Raw genomic sequence first — 22,388 nt, 5'->3', positions numbered from 1 at the left:
TCTATTAGGAAACGTCCACAAATTCTCCAGCCCCTGAATGAGGGAACGTCAACAAATAACCTAATGCATGAACTATGGAACGTCCACAAATTGCCTAACTCTTTTAGGGAACGTCCACAAATACCCCAACCTCTGAGTGAGGGAACATCCACAAAAACCCCAACCCTTGAATTAGGGTATGTCCACAAATTTCCCAAATGCCCTATTAGGGAGCATCCACAAATTCACCAACCCCTCTCTGAGGGAACGTCCACAAATACCCTAACTCATGAATTAGGGAATGCCAACAAATAACCTGATGGATGAATTAGGTTACATCCACAAATTCTCCATCCCTTCTCTGAGGGAATATCCACAAATTCCCAAAACCCTGAATTAGGGAAGATCCACAAATTCCCGTACATCGAATTAGGGAACTTTCACAAATTCCCCTACTTCTCTATTAGGAGACGTCCACAAATACCCTAACCCATTAATTAGGGAGCATCCACAAATTCACCAACCCCTCTCTGAGGGAACGTCCACAAATTCCCCTACTCTATTAGGGGACGTCCACAAATACCCTAACCCAGGAATTAGGGAATGCCAACAAATAACCTGACGCATGAATTAGGTTACGTCCACAAATTCTCCATCCCTTCTGTGAGGGAACATCCACAAATTCCCAAAACCCTGAATTAGGGAACGTCCGCGAACTTACGAACTCCTCTATTAGTGGACGTCCACAAATACCTCAGCCCCTGAATTAGGGAACATCTACAAATTCCCGTACATTGAATTAGGGAACATCACAAATTCACCCTCCTTTCTCTGAGGGAACGTCCACAAATTCCCCTACTTCTCTATTAGAGGACGTCCACAAATACCTCAACCCCTGAATTAAGGAACGTCAACAAATAACCCAACACCGGGTTTAGAGAACGTCCACAAATTCGCCATCCCTTCTCTGAGGGAACGTCTACAAGTGCCCCAACTCTATCAGGGGGCGTCCACAAATACCCCAACCCCTAAATTAGGTAATGTCTACAAATACCCCAACACCAAATTAGGGAATGTCCACAAATTCCCTCCCCCCGCAGTGGAGTGCCTGCCATTTTCCCTTCCACTGTTTGGAAGCATCACTGTGATGTTATCCACGTTAGAGAGCGTCCCCCATTTTCCTCCTCTCGCAGTGAGAGAACATCTCCCTCCCTGAGCATGTGACCATCTCCCCTCTCGCCTCAGTCAGGGAGCGTCTCTCACCTCCAGTCGTGCCTGCCATACAGGTTGGTGAAGATACGGTCCTCGTCCGCAAGCGGGCCGTATTTGGTCTTGGCGGGAGCCTCCTGTGACGGGAAGGGAGGGGCACAGTCGTCAGTGAGATCCCACGCAGACTCCGACAACCCATAGGGAGGGAGAGAACAGTGAATGGCGGGGCGGGGGGGGAGTGTCGAGGGAGAGAGGGATCTTGGTGTATGAGGGTAGGACACGCACCATGAACAGAGGGGAGTGTCGAGGGACGGGGGGGACCTCGGCGTACGAGGGTGGGACAGGCACACTGAACGGTGGGGAGGGTCGAGGGACGGGGGGACCTCGGCGTATGAGGGTGGGACACACACCGTGAACGGTGGGGAGTGTCGAGGGACGGGGGAACTCGGGGTACGAGAGTGGGACACGCACACTGAACGGTGGGGAGTGTCGAGGGACAGGGGGACCTCGGCGTACGAGGGTAGGACACGCACCGTGAACGGTGGGGAGTGTCGAGGGACAGGGGGACCTCGGGGTACGAGGGTGGGACACGCACCGTGATCGGTGGGGAGTGTTGAGGGACGGGGGAACTCGGGGTACGAGGGTGGGACACGCACCGTGAACGGTGGGGAGAGTCGAGGGTCAGGGGGACTAGGGGTACGAGGGTGGGACACACACCGTGAACGGTGGGGAGTGTCGAGGGACGGGGGAACTCGGGGTACGAGGGTGGGACACGCACCGTGAATGGTGGGGAGTGTCGAGGGACAGGGGGGACCTCGGGGTATGAGAGTGGGACACGCACCGTGAACAGTGGGGAGTGTCGAGGAACAGGGGGACCTCGGCGTACGAGGGTAGGACACGCACCGTGAACGGTGGGGAGTGTCGAGGGACAGGGGGACCTCGGCGTACGAGGGTGGGACACGCACCGTGAATGGCGGGGAGTGTCGAGGGACGGGGAAAGTCCCCGAACTGAGGTGAATCGGTGGGCGGGGTCCTGGAGGACTGGCGAGCGGGCGAACACTGATTCACCGGTGAAAAAGGGGACCCGGATCACTCTGGGGACGAGAGAGTGGCGACTCTCCCGCCGGCAGTCCGGAAGTTACCGGAGAGAATTCTCAGCGTCAGGACTGAGGGGCATTTGGAAAACCACTGGCCTAATCAGGGGCAGCCAGCTCGGCCCTGTGCGGAGCCAGTCGGGAACTCGATTCCGGGATTGTGACGAATCGCAAAAGGGTGCCTTGCAGGCTATCGAGAAGGGAGACGGGACGTTGGCCTTCATTGCCAGAGGGATTGAATTCAAGAACAGGGAGGTCATGCTGTCACTATACAGGATACTGGTGAGGCCAGGTCTGGTCTCCATACTTGAGGAAGGATATACTAACTTTGGAGGTGATGCAGAGGAGGTTCACCAGGTTGATTCCAGAGATGAGGGGGTTAAGCTGTGAGGAGAGATTCAGTCGCCTGGGACTGGACTCGCTGGAATTCAGAATGGGGGGCGGGGGGGTGAGATCTCATTGAAATCTATCGAATGATGAAAGGCCTCGATAGAGTGGATGTGGAGAGGATGTTTCCTATAGTGGGGAAGTCTCGGACCAGAGGACACAGATAGAGTGGATGTGGAGAGGATGTTTCCTGTAGTGGGGGAGTCTAGGACCAGAGGACACAGATAGAGTGGATGTGGAGAGAATGTTTCCTATAGTGGGGAAGTCTCGGACCAGAGGACACAGATAGAGTGGATGTGGAGAGGATGTTTCCTGTAGTGGGGGAGTCTAGGACCAGAGGACACAGATAGAGTGGATGTGGAGAGGATGTTTCCTATAGTGGGGGAGTCTGGGACCACAGGACACAGATAGAGTGGATGTGGAGAGGATGTTTCCTGTAGTGGGGGGAGTCTAGGACCAGAGGACACAGATAGAGTGGATGTGGAGAGGATGTTTCCTATAGTGGGGGAGTCTGTGACCAGAGGACACAGATAGAGTGGATGTGGAGAGGATGTTTCCTGTAGTGGGGGAGTCTCGGACCAGAGGACACAGATAGAGTGGATGTGGAGAGGATGTTTCCTGTGGTGGGGGAGTCTCGGACCAGAGGACACAGATAGAGTGGATGTGGAGAGGATGTTTCCTGTAGTGGGGGAGTCTAGGACCAGAGGACACAGATAGAGTGGATGTGGAGAGGATGTTTCCTATAGTGGGGGAGTCTGGGACCACAGGACACAGATAGAGTGGATGTGGAGAGGATGTTTCCTGTAGTGGGGGGAGTCTAGGACCAGAGGACACAGATAGAGTGGATGTGGAGAGGATGTTTCCTATAGTGGGGAAGTCTCGGACCAGAGGACACAGATAGAGTGGATGTGGAGAGGATGTTTCCTGTAGTGGGGGAGTCTAGGACCAGAGGACACAGATAGAGTGGATGTGGAGAGGATGTTTCCTATAGTGGGGAAGTCTCGGACCAGAGGACACAGATAGAGTGGATGTGGAGAGGATGTTTCCTGTAGTGGGGGAGTCTAGGACCAGAGGACACAGATAGAGTGGATGTGGAGAGGATGTTTCCTATAGTGGGGGAGTCTGGGACCACAGGACACAGATAGAGTGGATGTGGAGAGGATGTTTCCTGTAGCGGGGGGAGTCTAGGACCAGAGGACACAGATAGAGTGGATGTGGAGAGGATGTTTCCTATAGTGGGGGAGTCTGTGACCAGAGGACACAGATAGAGTGGATGTGGAGAGGATGTTTCCTATAGTGGGGGAGTCTAGGACCAGAGGACACAGATAGAGTGGATGTGGAGAGATGTTTCCTGTAGTGGGGGAGTCTAGGACCAGGGGACACAGATAGAGTGGATGTGGAGAGGATGTTTCCTGTGGTGGGGGAGTCTCGGACCAGAGGACACAGATAGAGTGGATGTGGAGAGGATGTTTCCTGTAGTGGGGGAGTCTAGGACCAGAGGACACAGATAGAGTGGATGTGGAGAGGATGTTTCCTATAGTGGGGGAGTCTGGGACCACAGGACACAGATAGAGTGGATGTGGAGAGGATGTTTCCTGTAGTGGGGGGAGTCTAGGACCAGAGGACACAGATAGAGTGGATGTGGAGAGGATGTTTCCTATAGTGGGGGAGTCTGTGACCAGAGGACACAGATAGAGTGGACGTGGAGAGGATGTTTCCTGTAGTGGGGGAGTCTAGGACCAGGGGACACAGATAGAGTGGATGTGGAGAGGATGTTTCCTGTAGTGGGGGAGTCTAGGACCAGAGGACACAGATAGAGTGGATGTGGAGAGATGTTTCCTGTAGTGGGGGAGTCTAGGACCAGAGGACACAGATAGAGTGGATGTGGAGAGGATGTTTCCTGTAGTGGGGGAGTCTAGGACCAGAGGACACAGATAGAGTGGATGTGGAGAGATGTTTCCTGTAGTGCGGGAGTCTCGGACCAGAGGACACAGATAGAGTGGATGTGGAGAGGATGTTTCCAGTAGTGGGGGAGTCTAGGACCAGAGGACACAGATAGAGTGGATGTGGAGAGGATGTTTCCTGTAGTGGGGGAGTCTAGGACCAGAGGACACAGATAGAGTGGATGTGGAGAGGATGTTTCCTATAGTGGGGAAGTCTCGGACCAGAGGACACAGATAGAGTGGATGTGGAGAGGATGTTTCCTGTAGTGGGGGAGTCTAGGACCAGAGGACACAAATAGAGTGGATGTGGAGAGGATGTTTCCTATAGTGGGGAAGTCTCGGACCAGAGGACACAGATAGAGTGGATGTGGAGAGGATGTTTCCTGTAGTGGGGGAGTCTAGGACCAGAGGACACAGATAGAGTGGATGTGGAGAGGATGTTTCCTATAGTGGGGAAGTCTCGGACCAGAGGACACAGATAGAGTGGATGTGGAGAGGATGTTTCCTGTAGTGGGGGAGTCTAGGACCAGAGGACACAGATAGAGTGGATGTGGAGAGGATGTTTCCTATAGTGGGGGAGTCTGGGACCACAGGACACAGATAGAGTGGATGTGGAGAGGATGTTTCCTGTAGCGGGGGGAGTCTAGGACCAGAGGACACAAAAAGAGTGGATGTGGAGAGGATGTTTCCTATAGTGGGGGAGTCTAGGACCAGAGGACACAGATAGAGTGGATGTGGAGAGATGTTTCCTGTAGTGGGGGAGTCTAGGACCAGGGGACACAGATAGAGTGGATGTGGAGAGGATGTTTCCTGTAGTGGGGGAGTCTCGGACCAGAGGACACATATAGAGTGGATGTGGAGAGGATGTTTCCTGTGGTGGGGGAGTCTCGGACCAGAGGACACAGATAGAGTGGATGTGGAGAGGATGTTTCCTGTAGTGGGGGAGTCTAGGACCAGAGGACACAGATAGAGTGGATGTGGAGAGGATGTTTCCTATAGTGGGGGAGTCTGGGACCACAGGACACAGATAGAGTGGATGTGGAGAGGATGTTTCCTGTAGTGGGGGGAGTCTAGGACCAGAGGACACAGATAGAGTGGATGTGGAGAGAATGTTTCCTATAGTGGGGTTGTCTGTGACCAGAGGACACAGATAGAGTGGACGTGGCGAGGATGTTTCCTGTAGTGGGGGAGTCTAGGACCAGGGGACACAGATAGAGTAGATGTGGAGAGGATGTTTCCTGTAGTGGGGGAGTCTAGGACCAGAGGACACAGATAGAGTGGATGTGGAGAGATGTTTCCTGTAGTGGGGGAGTCTAGGACCAGGGGACACAGATAGAGTGGATGTGGAGAGGATGTTTCCTGTAGTGGGGGAGTCTAGGACCAGAGGACACAGATAAGAGTGGATGTGGAGAGGATGTTTCCTGTAGTGGGGGAGTCTAGGACCAGAGGACACAGATAAGAGTGGATGTGGAGAGGATGTTTCCTATAGTGGGGAAGTCTCGGACCAGAGGACACAGATAGAGTGGATGTGGAGAGGATGTTTCCTGTAGTGGGGGAGTCTAGGACCAGAGGACACAGATAGAGTGGATGTGGAGAGGATGTTTCCTATAGTGGGGAAGTCTCGGACCAGAGGACACAGATAGAGTGGATGTGGAGAGGATGTTTCCTGTAGTGGGGGAGTCTAGGACCAGAGGACACAGATAGAGTGGATGTGGAGAGGATGTTTCCTATAGTGGGGAAGTCTCGGACCAGAGGACACAGATAGAGTGGATGTGGAGAGGATGTTTCCTGTAGTGGGGGAGTCTAGGACCAGAGGACACAGATAGAGTGGATGTGGAGAGGATGTTTCCTATAGTGGGGAAGTCTCGGACCAGAGGACACAGATAGAGTGGATGTGGAGAGGATGTTTCCTGTAGTGGGGGAGTCTAGGACCAGAGGACACAGATAGAGTGGATGTGGAGAGGATGTTTCCTATAGTGGGGGAGTCTGGGACCACAGGACACAGATAGAGTGGATGTGGAGAGGATGTTTCCTGTAGCGGGGGGAGTCTAGGACCAGAGGACACAAAAAGAGTGGATGTGGAGAGGATGTTTCCTATAGTGGGGGAGTCTGTGACCAGAGGACACAGATAGAGTGGATGTGGAGAGGATGTTTCCTATAGTGGGGGAGTCTAGGACCAGAGGACACAGATAGAGTGGATGTGGAGAGATGTTTCCTGTAGTGGGGGAGTCTAGGACCAGGGGACACAGATAGAGTGGATGTGGAGAGGATGTTTCCTGTAGTGGGGGAGTCTCGGACCAGAGGACACATATAGAGTGGATGTGGAGAGGATGTTTCCTGTGGTGGGGGAGTCTCGGACCAGAGGACACAGATAGAGTGGATGTGGAGAGGATGTTTCCTGTAGTGGGGGAGTCTAGGACCAGAGGACACAGATAGAGTGGATGTGGAGAGGATGTTTCCTATAGTGGGGGAGTCTGGGACCACAGGACACAGATAGAGTGGATGTGGAGAGGATGTTTCCTGTAGTGGGGGGAGTCTAGGACCAGAGGACACAGATAGAGTGGATGTGGAGAGAATGTTTCCTATAGTGGGGTTGTCTGTGACCAGAGGACACAGATAGAGTGGACGTGGCGAGGATGTTTCCTGTAGTGGGGGAGTCTAGGACCAGGGGACACAGATAGAGTAGATGTGGAGAGGATGTTTCCTGTAGTGGGGGAGTCTAGGACCAGAGGACACAGATAGAGTGGATGTGGAGAGATGTTTCCTGTAGTGGGGGAGTCTAGGACCAGGGGACACAGATAGAGTGGATGTGGAGAGGATGTTTCCTGTAGTGGGGGAGTCTAGGACCAGAGGACACAGATAGAGTGGATGTGGAGAGGATGTTTCCTGTAGTGGGGGAGTCTAGGACCAGAGGACACAGATAAGAGTGGATGTGGAGAGGATGTTTCCTATAGTGGGGAAGTCTCGGACCAGAGGACACAGATAGAGTGGATGTGGAGAGGATGTTTCCTGTAGTGGGGGAGTCTAGGACCAGAGGACACAGATAGAGTGGATGTGGAGAGGATGTTTCCTATAGTGGGGAAGTCTCCGACCAGAGGACACAGATAGAGTGGATGTGGAGAGGATGTTTCCTGTAGTGGGGGAGTCTAGGACCAGAGGACACAGATAGAGTGGATGTGGAGAGGATGTTTCCTGTAGTGGGGGAGTCTAGGACCAGAGGACACAGATAGAGTGGATGTGGAGAGGATGTTTCCTATAGTGGGGAAGTCTCGGACCAGAGGACACAGATAGAGTGGATGTGGAGAGGATGTTTCCTATAGTGGGGGAATCTAGGACCAGAGGACACAGATAGAGTGGATGTGGAGAGGATGTTTCCTATAGTGGGGAAGTCTCGGACCAGAGGACACAGATAGAGTGGATGTGGAGAGGATGTTTCCTGTAGTGGGGGAGTCTAGGACCAGAGGACACAGATAGAGTGGATGTGGAGAGGATGTTTCCTATAGTGGGGAAGTCTCGGACCAGAGGACACAGATAGAGTGGATGTGGAGAGGATGTTTCCTGTAGTGGGGGAGTCTAGGACCAGAGGACACAGATAGAGTGGATGTGGAGAGGATGTTTCCTATAGTGGGGAAGTCTCGGACCAGAGGACACAGATAGAGTGGATGTGGAGAGGATGTTTCCTGTAGTGGGGGAGTCTAGGACCAGAGGACACAGATAGAGTGGATGTGGAGAGGATGTTTCCTATAGTGGGGAAGTCTCGGACCAGAGGACACAGATAGAGTGGATGTGGAGAGGATGTTTCCTGTAGTGGGGGAGTCTAGGACCAGAGGACACAGATAGAGTGGATGTGGAGAGGATGTTTCCTATAGTGGGGGAGTCTGTGACCAGAGGACACAGATAGAGTGGATGTGGAGAGGATGTTTCCTATAGTGGGGGAGTCTAGGACCAGAGGACACAGATAGAGTGGATGTGGAGAGATGTTTCCTGTAGTGGGGGAGTCTAGGACCAGGGGACACAGATAGAGTGGATGTGGAGAGGATGTTTCCTGTAGTGGGGGAGTCTCGGACCAGAGGACACATATAGAGTGGATGTGGAGAGGATGTTTCCTGTGGTGGGGGAGTCTCGGACCAGAGGACACAGATAGAGTGGATGTGGAGAGGATGTTTCCTGTAGTGGGGGAGTCTAGGACCAGAGGACACAGATAGAGTGGATGTGGAGAGGATGTTTCCTATAGTGGGGGAGTCTGGGACCACAGGACACAGATAGAGTGGATGTGGAGAGGATGTTTCCTGTAGTGGGGGGAGTCTAGGACCAGAGGACACAGATAGAGTGGATGTGGAGAGAATGTTTCCTATAGTGGGGTTGTCTGTGACCAGAGGACACAGATAGAGTGGACGTGGCGAGGATGTTTCCTGTAGTGGGGGAGTCTAGGACCAGGGGACACAGATAGAGTAGATGTGGAGAGGATGTTTCCTGTAGTGGGGGAGTCTAGGACCAGAGGACACAGATAGAGTGGATGTGGAGAGATGTTTCCTGTAGTGGGGGAGTCTAGGACCAGGGGACACAGATAGAGTGGATGTGGAGAGGATGTTTCCTGTAGTGGGGGAGTCTAGGACCAGAGGACACAGATAAGAGTGGATGTGGAGAGGATGTTTCCTGTAGTGGGGGAGTCTAGGACCAGAGGACACAGATAAGAGTGGATGTGGAGAGGATGTTTCCTATAGTGGGGAAGTCTCGGACCAGAGGACACAGATAGAGTGGATGTGGAGAGGATGTTTCCTGTAGTGGGGGAGTCTAGGACCAGAGGACACAGATAGAGTGGATGTGGAGAGGATGTTTCCTATAGTGGGGAAGTCTCGGACCAGAGGACACAGATAGAGTGGATGTGGAGAGGATGTTTCCTGTAGTGGGGGAGTCTAGGACCAGAGGACACAGATAGAGTGGATGTGGAGAGGATGTTTCCTATAGTGGGGAAGTCTCGGACCAGAGGACACAGATAGAGTGGATGTGGAGAGGATGTTTCCTGTAGTGGGGGAGTCTAGGACCAGAGGACACAGATAGAGTGGATGTGGAGAGGATGTTTCCTATAGTGGGGAAGTCTCGGACCAGAGGACACAGATAGAGTGGATGTGGAGAGGATGTTTCCTGTAGTGGGGGAGTCTAGGACCAGAGGACACAGATAGAGTGGATGTGGAGAGGATGTTTCCTATAGTGGGGGAGTCTGGGACCACAGGACACAGATAGAGTGGATGTGGAGAGGATGTTTCCTGTAGCGGGGGGAGTCTAGGACCAGAGGACACAAAAAGAGTGGATGTGGAGAGGATGTTTCCTATAGTGGGGGAGTCTGTGACCAGAGGACACAGATAGAGTGGATGTGGAGAGGATGTTTCCTATAGTGGGGGAGTCTAGGACCAGAGGACACAGATAGAGTGGATGTGGAGAGATGTTTCCTGTAGTGGGGGAGTCTAGGACCAGGGGACACAGATAGAGTGGATGTGGAGAGGATGTTTCCTGTAGTGGGGGAGTCTCGGACCAGAGGACACATATAGAGTGGATGTGGAGAGGATGTTTCCTGTGGTGGGGGAGTCTAGGACCAGAGGACACAGATAGAGTGGATGTGGAGAGGATGTTTCCTATAGTGGGGGAGTCTGGGACCACAGGACACAGATAGAGTGGATGTGGAGAGGATGTTTCCTGTAGTGGGGGGAGTCTAGGACCAGAGGACACAGATAGAGTGGATGTGGAGAGAATGTTTCCTATAGTGGGGTTGTCTGTGACCAGAGGACACAGATAGAGTGGATGTGGAGAGGATGTTTCCTGTAGTGGGGGAGTCTGGGACCAGAGGACACAGATAGAGTGGATGTGGAGAGGATGTTTCCTGTAGTGGGGGAGTCTAGGACCAGAGGACACAGATAGAGTGGATGTGGAGAGGATGTTTCCTATAGTGGGGGAGTCTGGGACCACAGGACACAGATAGAGTGGATGTGGAGAGAATGTTTCCTATAGTGGGGTTGTCTGTGACCAGAGGACACAGATAGAGTGGACGTGGCGAGGATGTTTCCTGTAGTGGGGGAGTCTAGGACCAGGGGACACAGATAGAGTAGATGTGGAGAGGATGTTTCCTGTAGTGGGGGAGTCTAGGACCAGAGGACACAGATAGAGTGGATGTGGAGAGATGTTTCCTGTAGTGGGGGAGTCTAGGACCAGAGGACACAGATAGAGTGGATGTGGAGAGGATGTTTCCTGTAGTGGGGGAGTCTAGGACCAGAGGACACAGATAGAGTGGATGTGGAGAGGATGTTTCCTGTAGTGGGGGAGTCTAGGACCAGAGGACACAGATAAGAGTGGATGTGGAGAGGATGTTTCCTATAGTGGGGAAGTCTCGGACCAGAGGACACAGATAGAGTGGATGTGGAGAGGATGTTTCCTGTAGTGGGGGAGTCTAGGACCAGAGGACACAGATAGAGTGGATGTGGAGAGGATGTTTCCTATAGTGGGGAAGTCTCGGACCAGAGGACACAGATAGAGTGGATGTGGAGAGGATGTTTCCTGTAGTGGGGGAGTCTAGGACCAGAGGACACAGATAGAGTGGATGTGGAGAGGATGTTTCCTATAGTGGGGGAGTCTGTGACCAGAGGACACAGATAGAGTGGATGTGGAGAGGATGTTTCCTATAGTGGGGGAGTCTAGGACCAGAGGACACAGATAGAGTGGATGTGGAGAGGATGTTTCCTGTAGTGGGGGAGTCTCGGACCAGAGGACACAGATAGAGTGGATGTGGAGAGGATGTTTCCTGTGGTGGGGTGTCTCCGACCAGAGGACACAGATAGAGTGGATGTGGAGAGGATGTTTCCTGTAGTGGGGGAGTCTAGGACCAGAGGACACAGATAGAGTGGATGTGGAGAGGATGTTTCCTCTAGTGGGGGAATCTGGGACCAGAGGACACAGATAGAGTGGATGTGGAGAGGATGTTTCCTGTAGTGGGGGAGTCTAGGACCAGAGGACACAGATAGAGTGGATGTGGAGAGGATGTTTCCTATAGTGGGGAAGTCTCGGACCAGAGGACACAGATAGAGTGGATGTGGAGAGGATGTTTCCTGTAGTGGGGGAGTCTAGGACCAGAGGACACAGATAGAGTGGATGTGGAGAGGATGTTTCCTATAGTGGGGGAGTCTGGGACCACAGGACACAGATAGAGTGGATGTGGAGAGGATGTTTCCTGTAGCGGGGGGAGTCTAGGACCAGAGGACACAGATAGAGTGGATGTGGAGAGGATGTTTCCTATAGTGGGGGAGTCTGTGACCAGAGGACACAGATAGAGTGGATGTGGAGAGGATGTTTCCTATAGTGGGGGAGTCTAGGACCAGAGGACACAGATAGAGTGGATGTGGAGAGATGTTTCCTGTAGTGGGGGAGTCTAGGACCAGAGGACACAGATAGAGTGGATGTGGAGAGGATGTTTCCTGTAGTGGGGGAGTCTCGGACCAGAGGACACAGATAGAGTGGATGTGGAGAGGATGTTTCCTGTGGTGGGGGAGTCTCGGACCAGAGGACACAGATAGAGTGGATGTGGAGAGGATGTTTCCTGTAGTGGGGGAGTCTAGGACCAGAGGACACAGATAGAGTGGATGTGGAGAGGATGTTTCCTATAGTGGGGGAGTCTGGGACCACAGGACACAGATAGAGTGGATGTGGAGAGGATGTTTCCTGTAGTGGGGGGAGTCTAGGACCAGAGGACACAGATAGAGTGGATGTGGAGAGGATGTTTCCTATAGTGGGGGAGTCTGTGACCAGAGGACACAGATAGAGTGGACGTGGAGAGGATGTTTCCTGTAGTGGGGGAGTCTAGGACCAGGGGACACAGATAGAGTGGATGTGGAGAGGATGTTTCCTGTAGTGGGGGAGTCTAGGACCAGAGGACACAGATAAGAGTGGATGTGGAGAGATGTTTCCTGTAGTGGGGGAGTCTCGGACCAGAGGACACAGATAGAGTGGATGTGGAGAGGATGTTTCCTGTAGTGGGGGAGTCTAGGACCAGAGGACACAGATAGAGTGGATGTGGAGAGGATGTTTCCTGTAGTGGGGGAGTCTAGGACCAGAGGACACAGATAGAGTGGATGTGGAGAGGATGTTTCCTATAGTGGGGAAGTCTCGGACCAGAGGACACAGATAGAGTGGATGTGGAGAGGATGTTTCCTGTAGTGGGGGAGTCTAGGACCAGAGGACACAGATAGAGTGGATGTGGAGAGGATGTTTCCTATAGTGGGGAAGTCTCGGACCAGAGGACACAGATAGAGTGGATGTGGAGAGGATGTTTCCTGTAGTGGGGGAGTCTAGGACCAGAGGACACAGATAGAGTGGATGTGGAGAGGATGTTTCCTATAGTGGGGAAGTCTCGGACCAGAGGACACAGATAGAGTGGATGTGGAGAGGATGTTTCCTATAGTGGGGGAGTCTGGGACCACAGGACACAGATAGAGTGGATGTGGAGAGGATGTTTCCTGTAGCGGGGGGAGTCTAGGACCAGAGGACACAGATAGAGTGGATGTGGAGAGGATGTTTCCTATAGTGGGGGAGTCTGTGACCAGAGGACACAGATAGAGTGGATGTGGAGAGGATGTTTCCTATAGTGGGGGAGTCTAGGACCAGAGGACACAGATAGAGTGGATGTGGAGAGATGTTTCCTGTAGTGGGGGAGTCTAGGACCAGGGGACACAGAGAGAGTGGATGTGGAGAGGATGTTTCCTGTAGTGGGGGAGTCTCGGACCAGAGGACACAGATAGAGTGGATGTGGAGAGATGTTTCCTGTAGTGGGGGAGTCTAGGACCAGGGGACACAGAGAGAGTGGATGTGGAGAGGATGTTTCCTGTAGTGGGGGAGTCTCGGACCAGAGGACACAGATAGAGTGGATGTGGAGAGGATGTTTCCTGTGGTGGGGGAGTCTCGGACCAGAGGACACAGATAGAGTGGATGTGGAGAGGATGTTTCCTGTAGTGGGGGAGTCTAGGACCAGAGGACACAGATAGAGTGGATGTGGAGAGGATGTTTCCTATAGTGGGGGAGTCTGGGACCACAGGACACAGATAGAGTGGATGTGGAGAGGATGTTTCCTGTAGTGGGGGGAGTCTAGGACCAGAGGACACAGATAGAGTGGATGTGGAGAGGATGTTTCCTGTAGCGGGGGGAGTCTAGGACCAGAGGACACAGATAGAGTGGATGTGGAGAGGATGTTTCCTATAGTGGGGGAGTCTGTGACCAGAGGACACAGATAGAGTGGACGTGGAGAGGATGTTTCCTGTAGTGGGGGAGTCTAGGACCAGGGGACACAGATAGAGTGGATGTGGAGAGGATGTTTCCTGTAGTGGGGGAGTCTAGGACCAGAGGACACAGATAAGAGTGGATGTGGAGAGATGTTTCCTGTAGTGGGGGAGTCTCGGACCAGAGGACACAGATAGAGTGGATGTGGAGAGGATGTTTCCTGTAGTGGGGGAGTCTAGGACCAGAGGACACAGATAGAGTGGATGTGGAGAGGATGTTTCCTGTAGTGGGGGAGTCTAGGACCAGAGGACACAGATAGAGTGGATGTGGAGAGGATGTTTCCTATAGTGGGGAAGTCTCGGACCAGAGGACACAGATAGAGTGGATGTGGAGAGGATGTTTCCTGTAGTGGGGGAGTCTAGGACCAGAGGACACAGATAGAGTGGATGTGGAGAGGATGTTTCCTATAGTGGGGAAGTCTCGGACCAGAGGACACAGATAGAGTGGATGTGGAGAGGATGTTTCCTGTAGTGGGGGAGTCTAGGACCAGAGGACACAGATAGAGTGGATGTGGAGAGGATGTTTCCTATAGTGGGGAAGTCTCGGACCAGAGGACACAGATAGAGTGGATGTGGAGAGGATGTTTCCTATAGTGGGGGAGTCTGGGACCACAGGACACAGATAGAGTGGATGTGGAGAGGATGTTTCCTGTAGCGGGGGGAGTCTAGGACCAGAGGACACAGATAGAGTGGATGTGGAGAGGATGTTTCCTATAGTGGGGGAGTCTGTGACCAGAGGACACAGATAGAGTGGATGTGGAGAGGATGTTTCCTATAGTGGGGGAGTCTGGGACCACAGGACACAGATAGAGTGGATGTGGAGAGGATGTTTCCTGTAGTGGGGGGAGTCTAGGACCAGAGGACACAGATAGAGTGGATGTGGAGAGGATGTTTCCTGTAGCGGGGGGAGTCTAGGACCAGAGGACACAGATAGAGTGGATGTGGAGAGGATGTTTCCTATAGTGGGGGAGTCTGTGACCAGAGGACACAGATAGAGTGGATGTGGAGAGGATGTTTCCTATAGTGGGGGAGTCTGTGACCAGAGGACACAGATAGAGTGGACGTGGAGAGGATGTTTCCTGTAGTGGGGGAGTCTAGGACCAGGGGACACAGATAGAGTGGATGTGGAGAGGATGTTTCCTGTAGTGGGGGAGTCTAGGACCAGAGGACACAGATAGAGTGGATGTGGAGAGATGTTTCCTGTAGTGGGGGAGTCTAGGACCAGAGGACACAGATAGAGTGGATGTGGAGAGGATGTTTCCTGTAGTGGGGGAGTCTAGGACCAGAGGACACAGATAGAGTGGATGTGGAGAGGATGTTTCCTGTAGTGGGGGAGTCTAGGACCAGAGGACACAGATAAGAGTGGATGTGGAGAGATGTTTCCTGTAGTGGGGGAGTCTCGGACCAGAGGACACAGATAGAGTGGATGTGGAGAGGATGTTTCCTGTAGTGGGGGAGTCTAGGACCAGAGGACACAGATAGAGTGGATGTGGAGAGGATGTTTCCTGTAGTGGGGGAGTCTAGGACCAGAGGACACAGATAGAGTGGATGTGGAGAGGATGTTTCCTATAGTGGGGGGAGTCTAGGACCAGAGGACACAGATAGAGTGGATGTGGAGAGGATGTTTCCTGTAGTGGGGGGAGTCTAGGACCAGAGGACACAGCCTCAGAATACACCCTCCAGAAGGGGCTAAGACGAGGGAACACTCACCAATCCTCACCGGGGGATCAGAAGTGGAGGGAGCGAGCAATCGCAAGCGCCTGGGTGTCAACATCTCCGAGGACCTAACCTGGGCCCGACATGTCGATGTGGTTTCAAAGGAGGTTGTATCTCATTAGGAGCTCGAGGAGATTCGCCTTGTCAGCCAAAGCACTTGGAAACCTCTCCAGATGTCTGAGAAGAGCATTCTGACAGGCTGCATTACTGTCTGCTATAGGGTGGGTGGCTACTGCACAGGACCGAAAGATACTGCAGAAAAGTTGTGAACTTAGTTAACTCTGCCATGGGCAGCAGCCTCGCCCAGCACAGTCCCGCTTCTCAGTGCTACTGTTACCCACCTCAAGGTGGTCTTGTGTCTTTCTTGTGAGAATGATGTAACGGTCTTTTGGAGGTCACCTGATGTGACTTCCCCGCCCATGTGAGGTCACGTGATGACACGCTCCCCACGGGTATAAAAGGGAAGACCCCCGGTGACGCAGTTCTTTCCCCCCCCCACCCCCCACCCACAGCTAGAACGTTCGTCCGCGTCGCTTAACTTCCGGTTAAGGTCTCCGTTTGTGTTTTGTCGGAGGTGTTGGAGAAGGCGGTTCTCCAGGATCCGCGCATCACGCTGAAGGGGCCAGGACCTCCAGGCAGTCGGCAACTTCACCCACCTGGGCAGCGTACTCTCTCGCGCAGTGAACATGGACGCTGAGGTCAGCAGCAGGATTGCCAAAGCCAGCCTTTGGGAGAGTCCGGGAGAACGCCTGGGAGCGGAGAGGGCTCAGCCTTACCGCCAAGCTGAAGGTCTGCTGTGCAGTGGTCCGTACCACCCTCCGTTACGCCAGCCAGACCTGGACTGTCTACAGCGGACACGCCAAACAGCTCAACCACTTTCACCTGAGCTGTCTCCGCAGACTCCTCCACATCAGGTGGCAGGACAAAGTCCCCGACACGGAAATCCTGGAACGAGCCGGGCTCTGCAGCGTCTACACCCTCCTGCTGAAAGCCCCAGCCAGGCGGGCTGGACGTGTGGTCAGAATTGCAGACAGCCGATTGCCTGAGCAGCTGCTGTACGGAGAACTGCGTCAGGGCAAGCGCTCAGACGGGGTGGCAGAAGAAACGTTACAAAGACTGCCTCAAAGCGTCCCTCAAAGGCCTGGGTGTCGACACCAACACGTGGGAGACGCTTGCCCTCGACCGTCCAGCTTGGCGGGGCAAGATCACCACAGGAGCCCGTGCAGCTGAGGTCAGGCGCAACGAAAGCGTGCTGCGCGCAAGGCCCGAGCAGCGCCCACCCACTTGTGTCCCACACGTCAGGGCCAGGAGACCTCCGGACCCACGGCCACCAGTCTCCCGTTCGCCTTTGAAGCCGCGGTCACCTTCGACTACGAAGGACAAACAACGGCAACATCCGTGTTCAATAAAGGTTTGGTTGTTTTTTACATAACCTGACTTGATTGCGGCCGGTTACGTAACACCACCGTCAGGGAGGAGGGACAGGAGCCTGGAGGCACACACTCCACGGTTCAGGGACAGCTTCCTCCCCTCCGCCGTCCGATCACTGCACACGTGAACACTCCCCCACCACTCTTTCATTTCTTGCTTTTGCAATACTTACTTAACAGACACACAAAGTATTCACCCCACCCCTTCGGAAGTTGCCACGTCTTGTTGTTTAACAACACTGAATCACCGCGGATTTAATTTGGCTGCTTCGACACCGATCAACGGAAAAAGACGTCAAGGTGAAAAAGCAGATCTCCGCGAGGTGATTTGTCGTCTATATCAATGATCTGGATGATAATGTGGTAAATTGGGTCAGCAGGTTTGCTGATGATACAAAGATTGGAGGTGTAGTGGACAGTGAGGAAGGTTTTCAGAGCCTGCAGCGGGACTTGGACCAGCTGGAAAAATGGGCTGAAAAATGGCAGATGGAGTTTAATACAGACAAGTGTGAGGTATTGCATGTTGGAAGGACGAACCAAGGTAGAACATACAGGGTTAATGGTAAGGCACTGAGGAGTGCATTGGAACAGAGGGATCTGGGAATACAGATACACAATTCCCTAAAAGTGGCGTCACAGGTAGATAGGGTCGTAAAGAGAGCTTTCGGTACATGGTCCTTTATTAATCAAAGTATTGAGTATAAGAGCTGGATTGTTATGATGAGGTTGTATAAGGCGTTGGTGAGGCCGAATCTGGAGTTTTGTGTTCAGTTTTGGTCACCAAATTACAGGAAGGATATAAATAAGGTTGAAAGAGTGCAGAGAAGGTTTACAAGAATGTTGCCGGGACTTGAGAAACTCAGTTACAGAGAAAGGTTGAATAGGTTAGGACTTTATTCCCTGGAGCGTAGAAGAATGAGGGGAGATTTGATAGAGGTATATGAAATTATGATGGGTATAGATAGAGGGAATGCAAGCAGGCTTTTTCCACTGAGGCAAGGGGAGAAAAAAACCAGAGGACATGGGTTAAGGGTGAGGGGGGAAAAGTTTAAAGGGAACATTAGTGGGGCTTCTTCACACAGAGAGTGGTGGGAGTATGGAATGAGCTGCCAGACGAGGTGGTAACTGCGGGTTCTTTTTTAACATTTAAGAATATATTGGACAAACACATGGATGGGATGTTTATGGAGTGATATGGTCCGTGTGCAGGTCAGTGGGACTAGGCAGACAATGGTTCGGCACAGCCAAGAAGGGCCAAAAAGCTTGTTTCTGTGCTGTAGTTTCTATGAATTAATAACAAATATAAAGCACAAAATAATTGATAGAAGTATTCACCACCGCCCCCCCCCCCCACCATAACACGACACACCAAATCAGCACTGTTGCAGCCAATTGGTTTTAGAAGTCAGATAATTAGTGAAACGGAGATGGCCGGGTGCAGTCAAGGTATCTCAATTGATCTGGAGTGCAAAATAGACCTGTATCGGGAAGGTCCAACTGCTGGTTGAGTCAGTACCCCGGCGAAAACTACGCCGTGAAGGCAAACGAGCGCTCCAAGCAACTCCGCGAGAAGGTTATTGAAAGGCGCAAGTCAGGAGATGGACAAAAGAACATTTCCAAGTCTCTGAGCGTCCCTTGGCATACAGTGAAGTCAACCATCAGGAAATGGGAAGACTAAGGCACAGCTGTAAATCTGCTCAGAGCAGGCCGTCCGAACGCTTACTCTGACCCTGCTGATGCACAACATCAGCTTTCGATCTCCGGCCTCCCTGGGACGAGACGTTTCGAACGGGACACGCCTCTCGCAATCCTGTAAACCTCTCTCGGATCTCCCCTCGCTCCGGAGGTAGCAACCCGGGCTTGTCCAGCCTCTGGCGAGAGCGCGCGCGCCCTCCGGACCGGGCGCCCCCCCCCGGCGAACCTCTTCTGCCCCCTCTCCGAAGCCTCGACGTCCTTCCTGTAGCGGGGGCCACCGGAACTGGACGCAGTACCCCTGGTACGGGGCCCGACCGGAGTTTGATAAAGCTGAGGCCGGACACTCCCGAACTCTGAGAAGAGTGGTGGGGGGGGGAGGGGGGCGCTCGGGGTTGGAAAGGGACAGGGGGGGGGCCGAAGACTGACCTGCTGGGGGGCCGAGGTGAGGTGGCGCACCGCGCGGGAGGCGGGCGACGGGGAGACGAGGGGAGGGCGGAAACAGCCCCACAGCCGAGTCACCGACAGCATCTGGAGGGGGGAGAGAGAGAGAGGGAGAGGAGGCCATTTGCCTCTTAAGTCGAAAATGGAAACAACCCAGCCCCTCCACCCGTATCGAGCCCTTGACGTGATTCGAGCCCCTTGTGCTTCCATAACCCCCCCAGTGTCCTAGGGAAACCCTCCCCCTGTGCTTAGAACATAGAAAAGTACAGCACAGTACAGGCCCTTCGGCCCACAACGTTGCGCTGACCCTCAAACCCTGCCTCCCATATAACCCCCCCACCTTAGATTCCTCCATATACCTGTCTAGTAGTCTCTTAAACTTCACTAGTGTATCTGCCTCCACCACTGACTCAGGCAGTGCCTTCCACGCACCAACCACTCTCTGAGTAAAAAACCTTCCTCTAATATCCCCCTTGAACATCCCACCCCTTACCTTAAAGCCATGTCCTCTTGTATTGAGCAGTGGTGCCCTGGGGAAGAAGCGCTGGCTGTCCACTCTATCTATTCCTCTTATTATCTTGTACACCTCTATCATGTCTCCTCTCATCCTCCTTCTCTCCAAAGAGTAAAGCCCTAGCTCCCTTAATCTCTGATCATAATCCACACCCTCACTCCTTCCCCCTCTCCCTCACTCACTCCCCCTCCCTCCCTCACATTCCCTCCTCTCCCTCTCCCTCCCCCTCTCCCTCCCTCCCCCTCTCCCTCCCTCCCCCTCTCCCTCCCTCACTCCCCCTCCCTGACTCCCTCTCCCTCCCCCTCTCCCTCCCTGACTCCCTCTCCCTCCCTGACTCCCTCTCCCTCTCTCACTCTCTCTCTCTCCCTCACTCTCTCCCTCCCCCTCACTCACTCTCTCCCTCTCCCTCACTCCCTCCCTCTCTCTCCCTCACTCCCCCTCCCTGACTCCCTCTCCCTCCCCCTCTCCCTCCCTGACTCCCTCTCCCTCTCTCACTCCCTCCCCTCTCCCTCACTCTCTCCCTCCCCCTCACTCACTCTCTCTCCCTCCCTCACTCTCTCCCTCCCCCTCACTCACTCTCTCCCTCTCCCTCACTCCCTCCCTCTCTCCCTCACTCCCCCTCCCTGACTCCCTCTCCCTCCCCCTCTCCCTCCCTGACTCCCTCTCCCTCACTCACTCTCTCCCTCCCCCTCACTCACTCTCTCCCTCTCCCTCACTCCCTCCCTCTCCCTCACTCACTCTCTCCCTCTCCCTCCCTCACTCCCTCCCCTCTCCCTCCCTCACTCTCTCCCTCTCCCTCACTCCCTCCCTCTCCCTCACTCACTCCCTCCCTCTCCCTCCCCTCTCCCTCCCCCTCTCCCTCCCTCACTCTCTCCCTCTCCCTCCCCCTCTCCCTCCCTCACTCCCTCTCCCTCCCTCACTCCCTCCCTCTCTCCCTCTCCCTCACTCCCTCCCTCTCCCTCACTCCCTCTCCCTCTCCCTCCCTCACTCCCTCTCCCTCACTCACTCTCTCCCTCTCCCTCCCTCACTCCCTCTCCCTCACTCACTCTCTCCCTCTCCCTCCCTCACTCCCTCTCCCTCACTCACTCTCTCCCTCCCCTCTCCCTGACTCCCTCTCCCTCACTCACTCTCTCCCTCTCCCTCACTCCCTCCCTCTCCCTCACTCACTCCCTCCCTCTCCCTCCCCTCTCCCTCCCCCTCTCCCTCCCTCACTCTCTCCCTCTCCCTCCCCCTCTCCCTCCCTCACTCCCTCTCCCTCCCTCACTCCCTCCCTCTCTCCCTCTCCCTCACTCCCTCCCTCTCCCTCACTCCCTCTCCCTCCCCCTCTCCCTCCCTCACTCCCTCTCCCTCACTCACTCTCTCCCTCTCCCTCCCTCACTCCCTCTCCCTCACTCACTCTCTCCCTCTCCCTCCCTCACTCACTCTCTCCCTCCCCTCTCCCTGACTCCCTCTCCCTCCCTCACTCCCTCCCCCTCTCCCTCCCTCACTCCCTCCCCTCTCCCTGACTCCCTCTCCCTCCCTCACTCCCTCTCCCTCCCCCTCCCTCACTCCCTCCCTCTCCCTCACTCCCTCTCCCTCCCCCTCTCCCTCCCTCACTCACTCCCTCTCCCTCACTCCCTCTCCCTCCCCCTCTCCCTCCCTCACTCCCTCTCCCTCACTCACTCTCTCCCTCTCCCTCCCTCACTCCCTCCCCTCTCCCTCACTCTCTCCCTCTCCCTCCCCTCTCCCTCCCTCACTCCCTCTCCCTCCCTCACTCCCTCTCCCTCCCCTCTCCCTGACTCCCTCTCCCTCCCCCTCTCCCTCCCTCACTCACTCTCTCCCTCTCCCTCCCCCTCTCCCTCCCTCACTCCCTCTCCCTCCCTCACTCCCTCCCCTCTCCCTCACTCTCTCCCTCTCCCTCCCCTCTCCCTCCCTCACTCCCTCTCCCTCCCTCACTCCCTCTCCCTCCCCTCTCCCTGACTCCCTCTCCCTCCCCCTCTCCCTCCCTCACTCACTCTCTCCCTCTCCCTCCCCCTCTCCCTCCCTCACTCCCTCTCCCTCACTCACTCTCTCCCTCTCCCTCCCTCACTCCCTCTCCCTCACTCACTCCCTCTCCCTCACTCACTCTCTCCCTCTCCCTCCCTCACTCCCTCTCCCTCACTCACTCTCTCCCTCTCCCTCCCTCACTCCCTCTCCCTCACTCACCCTCCCCCTCTCCCTCCCTCACTCCCTCTCCCTCACTCACTCTCCCTCTCCCTCCCTCACTCCCTCTCCCTCACTCACTCCCTCTCCCTCACTCACTCTCTCCCTCCCTCACTCCCTCTCCCTCACTCACTCCCTCTCCCTCACTCACTCTCTCCCTCTCCCTCCCTCACTCCCTCTCCCTCACTCACTCTCTCCCTCTCCCTCCCTCACTCCCTCTCCCTCACTCACCCTCCCCCTCTCCCTCCCTCACTCCCTCTCCCTCACTCACTCTCTCCCTCTCCCTCCCTCACTCCCTCTCCCTCACTCACTCCCTCTCCCTCACTCACTCTCTCCCTCTCCCTCCCTCACTCCCTCTCCCTCACTCACTCTCTCCCTCTCCCTCCCTCACTCCCTCTCCCTCACTCACTCCCTCTCCCTCACTCACTCTCTCCCTCTCCCTCCCTCACTCCCTCCCCTCTCCCTGACTCACTCTCCCTCCC

The 22,388-nt window shown here is 54.4% G+C and overlaps 1 protein-coding gene across 1 annotated transcript in view; it reads right to left on the bottom strand.

The window, feature by feature from the left end:
* The window catches only part of ndufv1 (NADH:ubiquinone oxidoreductase core subunit V1), a 47,181-nt gene that overhangs the window by 20,068 nt on the left and 4,725 nt on the right, over positions 1-22,388 (bottom strand). Inside the window, exons 2-3 of the mRNA XM_063039846.1 lie at positions 19,197-19,298; positions 1,243-1,325 (exon numbers count right to left, since the gene is read on the bottom strand). Of these exons, the coding sequence (XP_062895916.1) occupies positions 1,243-1,325; positions 19,197-19,298 (185 nt within the window). The remainder of the gene's footprint in view (positions 1-1,242; positions 1,326-19,196; positions 19,299-22,388) is intronic.

This window comes from Mobula hypostoma, unplaced genomic scaffold (genome assembly GCF_963921235.1).
Source record: "Mobula hypostoma unplaced genomic scaffold, sMobHyp1.1 scaffold_166, whole genome shotgun sequence".
In the NCBI taxonomy this organism is placed as follows: domain Eukaryota; kingdom Metazoa; phylum Chordata; class Chondrichthyes; order Myliobatiformes; family Myliobatidae; genus Mobula; species Mobula hypostoma.
The sequence above is the reverse complement of the archived record's forward strand: the minus strand, read 5'-3'. Positions and strand labels throughout refer to the sequence as shown.